The sequence below is a fragment of the Cynocephalus volans genome, chromosome 3 (genome assembly GCF_027409185.1).
Source record: "Cynocephalus volans isolate mCynVol1 chromosome 3, mCynVol1.pri, whole genome shotgun sequence".
Classification (NCBI taxonomy): domain Eukaryota; kingdom Metazoa; phylum Chordata; class Mammalia; order Dermoptera; family Cynocephalidae; genus Cynocephalus; species Cynocephalus volans.
The window spans coordinates 11,719,765-11,728,213 of record NC_084462.1 but is presented as its reverse complement, the minus strand read 5'-3'; the positions used below and the strand labels follow the sequence as shown (position 1 = coordinate 11,728,213).

The window sequence follows — 8,449 nt, the reverse complement described above, 5'->3', positions numbered from 1 at the left end:
TACATGTATCTTCTTATCAATAGTGAATGAGAAAAGGAAATATTCCTAATAAAGACTCATTCTATGGACTGAACATCTGTGTCTCTTTCTTCCCCCAACCCCCAAATTCGTATGTTGAAGCCCTCAATCCCCAGTGGGATTGTTTTTGGAGGTAGGGCTTTTGGGAGGTAATTAAGGTTAGATTAGATTATGAGGGTAGGGCCCTAATGATGAGATTAATGCCCATATAAAGAGAGAAAGAGACACGAGATCTCTCTCTGCACCATGTGGAGTCACAGCAAAAAGTGACTGTCTGCAAACCAGGAAGCAGGTCTTCACCAGAAACCAAATCTACTGACACCTTGATCATGAAGTTCCCAGCCTTCAGAATTGTGAGAAATAAGTGTCTGTTATTTAAGCCACCCCATCTGTGGTATTTTGTTATATGCCATGTACGAACTGACTAAGACAGCTTAATGGAGTACTATCAGACAAGCAATTCTGTATTGCCCTATGAGATCCTTGAAGACAAGACATTATTTTATTCCTCTTTTATGCATGGAACTCAGCACTGTACTTACTACATAAGTTTTTGAAGGAAAGAAAAGGGAAGGAAAGGGAAGAAGGAGGAAAGGAAAAAGAGAGGGAAGGAGGGAGGTAAAAAAGGAAGGAAGGAAGGAAGGAAGGAAGGAAGGAAGGAAGGAAGGAAGGAAGGAAGGAAGGAAGGAAGGAAAGCAGACTGTTATTCTGAGAGGAGTGTGGGGTAGGACAAGCATGGCTCTCAGCAGCAGGAAACGGATCTGAAGAATCAACCTGAACTCCAAGCTCTATATGTGCTCATCTGACCAAAGACTATGGGTTGTGGCTCAGGGAAGAGGATGAGACAGGCATGGACTGAATTTAGGACTCTGACAGCTTCTTTGATATCTTGGAAAGGCTCTTTCAGTTGCAAATGGAAAAAATCAAACTTAAATTGATTAGGATAAAAATTGGGATCTATTGACTGATGAATGCAACATCCGAAGAAATATGGCACAGGAAACCCAGATTAACAATAACATCATGATCCAGTGTCTTTCTCCATCTCGTGAAACTTCTTGCCTCTCTATGGGTTTTATTGTAGATATTCTCCTGTGGGCCTCTTGGGAGATCCAAACCTGTATCTCACCAGTATCAAGTGCCACAGAAAGAGAATTGATCTTGCCCCAGTAGGACTAACACAAATCTTGAAATTTATTTTGATTGAACTGACCTTGAGTCCTGTTGCAAACTCAGAAACAAAAATTGCTCGTGGAGATCACATACACTAAGTGGCTTCCGAGCAGGGTCAACTGCAACTGAAACAGCTAGTATAAGAAGTGATATCTCCTTCGGAAAAATAAATAAGGAAAAAGAACTAGAAGAGCTATTGGCCAGGAGGAGAAGGGGAAGTGAGCCATAGGTATATCTCAGAAGGAGACCTCAGGCCTCTCAAAGAGACAGAGTCCTGAACTGAGAAGCATATATGTATATTCATCCATTGCTCATTCTTTATGTAAACATTTATTGAGTGACTGGTATGTGTTAGGCATGGTGCCAGGTGCTGAGGATAAAATAGTGAGTATAAGAAGACACGGTCAACTTGGTGTTAGTGGGAACAGCAGACATGAGTGAAGATATGATACAGATACAAGTAAAATTGCAATGGTAAGAGTGCTGGGAAGGAGGGGGATGTGAATCTACAAACATTTGAGATAGATTTTATTTAGGGTAATTGGGATGGTTTACCTGCAGGAAAGTTCTTGAACTGAGATCTCAAGGGGGAGTAGGTGGTAACCGGGTATATTAGTTTACTAGGGCTGCTGCAACAAAGTGCCAAAGATGACATAGCTTAAAAGACAGAAAGTTATTTTCTCACAGTTCTGCATGCTGGAAGTCTGAAATCAAGGTGTGGGCAGGGTTGGTTACTTTTGAGACTTCTCTCCTTGGCTTGTAGGTTACTTTCTCATCCCTGTGTACTTACATCATCTTTCCTCTCTTCTTATAAGGACACCAGTAAAATTGGATCAAGATCAACCCTAATGACCTCATTTTTGACTTAATTGCCTCTTTAAAGACCCCATCTCCAAATAGAGTCACATTCTGAGTTACTCGGGGCTGGGATTTCAACATATAAATGAGGAGATACAATTCAACCCATAACACCAGGCAAAGATGGCGAGGATAGAAGTAACAGTATGTGAAAATGCCCTGTGGTAGAGAAAGCATGAAACATGAGAGGAACCAAAAATTGTCAACATGCCTGGAGCAGAAAAGGAAAAGGACATAAATCTGACTCTTACCCAAGCTGTTGGTGAAACTAGATCTGGAAAAATAATTGCTATAACACAACAAGATACTAAAAGTGCAGGCAAAATCTGAGGCCATGTCCCAGCCTCTGGTGGAAATTACTCATTCATATTCTTTGATTCCACAATTCCCTTCTGAGAATCAATCTTGTGAATGAAACAATAACTATATGCGAAGCCTAGTGTGCCAGAATTTTAATGACAATTTTAAATCAGCAAAAATGTATAAGAAGCAATAGAGGAATAGTTAAATAAATAGACAGCTGAGGGAAAGCAAGGCACTTGCTAAATACAAGGAAAAAGTAACATGTCCTATGTTAAATAGAGGTGAAGGACTGTGGACATTCACAGGAGGGAAAAAAAAAAATCCCAGCTGAATTGATCAGGTTTCTTTTTGTTCCAAGTGACAGAAATCCAACCAACATTAGCCTAAGAAAAAAAGAAATTTTTTGGCTTATGTAGTTGAAAAAGCCAAGGTGTAGCATTGCCCTCAGGTATGGCTAGATCCAGGGGCTCAGCATTATCCTTAGGGCTAGATTTCTCTCCTTCAATTTTACTTGTTACATGTTAGTCCCTTTCTCAGACTAAATATGGTGACAAGAAGATGAACAGCCATTTCATCCCTGATCTCAAATTTACATAAATTAGGAAAGAGGGCAGATTTTCTAGTAGTTCCCACAAAAATCATGAGATTCACACTTATTGGCCATGTAGAACAGATTTCTGGGTGGTCTTACAACAATCCAGTTCTTCCCCATTTTTCTCTTGTAGTTCTCAAGAATAACTGTAGAATGTGCTAGAAATGCAACATCCTAAGATGGGGTGGGGGCTGGCCAGAACAGCCTAACCCCCCTAGAAACAAGATTTCCATCAAGGCTTTGGCCCAGCTTGTCACGTGTGCTCCAGGATACAAAACCCAGACTGGTTTGCTTTCCAGGGTCCCTCATCTGCAGTGCAAGTGGGTCATGTGCAGACAAGATTCCATTCACTCTAGGCAGCTCCCCTGAGTCTTAGGGGACCAGCTCTCAATGAATCCAAGACTTCTGTTGTTCCCTGCTGCCTGTCTGTTAAATAATAAACCCACTTCACATAACTTGCTGTGTGTGTTTTGGGGTAGGGATGGGGGTGTCTGTCTGACCAGACTCAAGCAACTTGATGACCTATGCACAGCGAATTTGCTTCATAGGTCAAGCCTGGTCACAAACTACAACCTGAGCTTGATCACAAAAAAGAATTTTGATGGCTCATGCAATGGAACTAGCGGCCCAGGAATAGATCTAGCTTGAAGGATGGCTGGATCCAGGTGCTCAAGCAATACCTCTTTATACTATCAGCTCAAATTTTTTCAGAGTTGATTTCACTACAAGGCAGGCCCTCAAGTTGGCAGGTATAGTAGATAGAATAATACACACACACACACACACACACACCCCACCTGATGTCAATGTCCTAATATCCACAGTTTCTGAAAATGTTACCTTACATGGCAAAGAGACTTTGCAGATAGATTAAATTAAGAATCTTGAGATGGAGAGATTATCCTGGATTATTTAGGTGGGCTTGGTGTGATCACAAGGGCCCTTAAAAGTAAGAGAGGGAAGCCTATTCACTGGGGAAGGGACTGCCTCTTCAGCAAGTGGTGTTGGGATAACTGGATATCGATATGCAGGAGAATGAAACTAGATCCATACCTCTCACCGTATACTAAAATCAACTCAAAATGGATTAAGGATTTAAATATACACCCTGAGACAATAAAACTTCTTAAAGAAAACATAGGGGAAACACTTCAGGAAATAGGACTGGGCATAGACTTCATGAATACGACCCCAAAAGCACGGGCAACCAAAGGAAAAATAAACAAATGGGATTATATCAAACTAAAAAGCTTCTGCACAGCAAAAGAAACAATTAAAAGAGTTAAAAGACAACCAACAGAGTGGGAGAAAATATTTGCAAAATATACATCTGACAAAGGATTAATATCCAGAATATATAAGGAACTCAAACAACTTTACAAGAAGAAAACAAGCAACCCAATTAAAAAATGGGCAAAAGAGCTAAGTAGGCATTTCTCTAAGGAAGATATCCAAATGGCCAACAGACATATGAAAAAATGCTCAACATCACTCAGCATCCGGGAAATGCAAATCAAAACCACATTGAGATACCATCTAACCCCAGTTAGGATGGCTAAAATCCAAAAGACTATGAACGATAAATGCTGGCGAGGCTGCGGAGAAAAAGGAACTCTCATACATTGTTGGTGGGACTGCAAAATTGTGCAGCCTCTATGGAAAATGGTATGGAGGTTCCTTAAACAATTGCAAATAGATCTACCATACGACCCAGCCATCCCACTGTTGGGAATATACCCAGAGGAATGGAAATCATCAAGTCGAAGGTATACCTGTTCCCCAATGTTCATCGCAGCACTCTTTACAATAGCCAAGAGTTGGAACCAGCCCAAATGCCCATCATCAGATGAGTGGATACGGAAAATGTGGTACATCTACACAATGGAATACTACTCAGCTATAAAAACGAATGAAATACTGCCATTTGCAACAACATGGATGGACATTGAGAGAATTATATTAAGTGAAACAAGTCAGGCACAGAAAGAGAAATACCACATGTTCTCACTTATTGGAGGGAGCTAAACATTAATATATAAATTCACACACACACACATACACACACACACACACAAATCGGGGGGGGAGGGAAGAAGATATAACAACCACAATTATTTGAAGTTGATACAACAAGCAAACAGAAAGGACATTGTTGGGGGGGAGGGGGGGAGGGAGAAGGGAGGGAGGTTTTGGTGATGGGGAGCATTAATCAGCTACAATGTATATCGACAAAATAAAATTAAAAAATAAAAAATAAAAAATAAAAAAAAAAAAAAAAAGTAAGAGAGGGAGGCAGAAGGGGTAAGAGTGATGTAACGTGAGAAGAACTCAACCCACCGTTGCTGGCTTTGGAAATGGAGAAAGGGGTCATGAACCAAGGAATGTGGGTGGCCCTTAGATGCTGGAAAAAATAAGGAAATTGATTTATTTTACTACAGATTCCAGAAAGGAATGCAGCCCTGCCAACAACTAGATTCTAATGCGGTGAGATCCACGTCAGACTTCTGACCTCTGAAACTGTACATTTGTGTTGCTTTAAGTCATTGAGTTTGTGGCAATTTGTTACAACAGCCATAGGAAACCAATACAATCTCCACATACAGTTGCCAGAAAAAATGCAGGACACAGTTAAATTTTAACTTCAGATACACAAATTATTTCTAAGTATAAGTATGTCCCATATGATATTTGGGACATATTTATACTCAGAAATAATGGCCAAAAAAATATCACATGGGATGTATTCCTACTCAAATCAATTTCTTGTTTATCTGACATTGAAATTTAACTGGACTTCTCGTGTTTTGATTTGCTAATGCTGGCAATGCTACTTCCGTAGCAACTGTGCTATTACCACCCTTTTGAAGATGGATCCGGTCCATGCTCCAGTAACAGAAACAGAACCTTATCATACTCAACAAACTGAGCATGCAGGAATGACAGCTGGATTAAAGACAGCCATTGGGGAGATGTGTCATTGCTGAAACAAAGACACATCAGAAAAGTTCAGTTTGATGCACATTGAGATGCCTATGGACCACGCTGGTAGCACTGTCCAGCCGATAGTTGGATAAATGGTTCTGCAATCATGGAGAGGTCATGGAATATGAGTCACTCTTCTTTGAACACACATGCGCCCCAAGGCAGCCTTCACCTCCTTGTTCCGCAGGCTGTAGATGAGAGGGTTGAGCATGGGAGTCACCAGGGTGTAGGACAGGGACACCACCTGCTTGCTCTCTGGGGAGTAGCTGGCCTTGGGTCGCAAGTGGATGACCCCTGTTGTGCTGTAAAACAGAATCACCACGATAAGGTGAGAGGCACAAGTGGACAGGGCCTTGTGGCGCCCAGTGGCTGATGGCATCCGTAGGACCGTGCTCAGAATCTTGGTGTAGGATGTGGCTATCAGACAGAAAGGAACAATCATAACCAACACCGTGGCCACCAACACATTGGTCTCGAAGACCCTGGTGTCCGCACACACTAGGCTCAGGAGAGGAGCGATGTCACAGAAGAAGTGGCGGATACTATGCGGCCCACAGAAAGGGAAGTGGAACAGCCAGAGGGTAAAGACCAGAGACACAGGGACTCCCGCCAGCCAGCAAGTGGCAACTAGCAGGTGGCACAGCCTTGCGCTCATGATGGCTCCATAGCGCAGGGGCCTACAGATGGCCACGTAGCGGTCCCAGGCCATGGCAGTCAGGAGGAAGCACTCAGATGTGACACACGACAGCACCAGCAGCAGCTGCAGGGCACAGCCCTCAGGCGACACACCCCACGCAGGCTGTAGCAGGGTCACCAGCAGCCGGGGCACTATGTCCAGTGAGAAGCAGATCTCCACGAGGGCCAGCTGGCGCAGGAAGAAGTACATGGGCGCGCGCAGGGCCGAGTCCAGGCTGGTCAGCAGCACGATGAGCACGTTGCCCAGAAGCGTGAGCAGGAACATGGCCAGGAAGAGCGAGGCGAGCAGCGGCCTCAGTGCAGGTACGTGAGCGAAGCCCAGCAGGACGAACTCGCGGGCCAAGCTCTGGTTGGCCCAGGGCAGGGCTGCGGGGACACCCGGGGGGCCCCAGGTCACAGGCATGGACCCAGGTGTGCGGGGGGACCTTGTTCAAGTGGTCGAAGGAAACCTGGGGGAGAGGAAGAGGAAAGGAGAAGCCAGCGAATGGAGAATCGCTCCTGCCTCATCTCTGTTCCCTGCAACACAGGCGGTGCAGAGCCCAGAGGGATCTTATCAAAAGGCAAATAATTGGAGTGCAGGTTTCCCTTCAACATGATGATTTCCATTCCTCTGGGTATATTCCCAGCAGTGGGATAGCTGGGTCGTATGGTAGATCTATCTGCAATTGTTTGAGGAACCTCCATACCATTTTCCATAGAGGCTGCACCATTTTGCAGTCCCGCCAACAGTGTAGGAAGGTTCCTTTTTCTCCCCAACTTTGCCAGCATTTATCATTCTGTCTTTTTACAATAGCCAAGAGTTAGAACCAGCCCAGATGTCCATCATCAGATGAGTGGATATGGAAAATATGGTATATCTACACAATGGAATACTACTCCGCTATAAAAAAGAATGAAATACTGCCATTTGCAACAACATGCATAGACCTTGAGAGAATTATATTAAGTGAAATAAGTCAGGCACAGAAAGAGAAATATCATGTGTTCTCACTTGTTTGTGGGAGCTAAAAATAAATAAATAAATACACAAACAAACAGGGGGGTTGGGAAGAAGACACAACAATTACAATTCCTTGAACTTGTTAAGACAAGTGAACAGATATGATGGGGGGAGGTGGGAGAGGGAGGGGGAGGGAGGAATCAGTAAAGGGACACGAAAATCAGCTGCATTGTATATTGCTATAAATAAATAATAAATAATAAATAAAAGCAAATCAGATCATGTCACACACAGTTCCCTCCTTGAATGCCCCAGTGAAAGTGGAATGAAATCAAATGGCCTCACCTGCTGGCCCAGCACCTGCCTGCTTCTCTGACTTCTGCTCCACTGAGCTCTATGCGCATGGCTTGGTCCACCTCAGGGCCTTTGCACTTGTTATTCCCTCCCCTTGAGATGCTCTTCCCCTGAGTGTTTGTATCACTGAATTCCTTTTACAAGGATTATGTGGACTGGTTCTTGACTACCTCTTAATCCCCATCTCCTTCACATTTCTTCCTCCCTAAGCCCAACTTCAAAGACATCCCCATTATCTGTAATTTTCTTCTCATCCAGGGGCTTTGCACTTGCTATTCTCTCTCCTTGAAATCCTCCTTTCCTGAATGTTTGTATCACTGTTTGCCTCTCTTCCTGCAAATCCAGCTAAGAAGTTAAGATACCCCTCCTCCTCAGAGAGTCCTTTTCCAATGACCTTACTTAAAGCAGCTTCCCCCAAACACATACACACACTGGTCACTACGACATCATCTGGGTTTTATAAAAGCACATCTGAAGTTGATTTGTTTATTTGTTGATTTGTTGGTAGTCTGCCTGCCTGCCCCCCTTAAGAG

At 43.4% G+C, this 8,449-nt stretch overlaps 1 protein-coding gene across 1 annotated transcript; it reads right to left on the bottom strand.

Annotated features, from left to right (window-relative positions):
• Positions 1-6,041: 6,041 nt before the first annotated feature.
• LOC134372418 (olfactory receptor 10A7-like) lies at positions 6,042-7,025 on the bottom strand. The gene has a single exon (XM_063089931.1). The coding sequence runs from the start codon at positions 7,023-7,025 to the stop codon at positions 6,042-6,044; it is 984 nt and encodes a 327-aa protein (XP_062946001.1).
• Between the last annotated feature and the right edge of the window lie 1,424 nt (positions 7,026-8,449).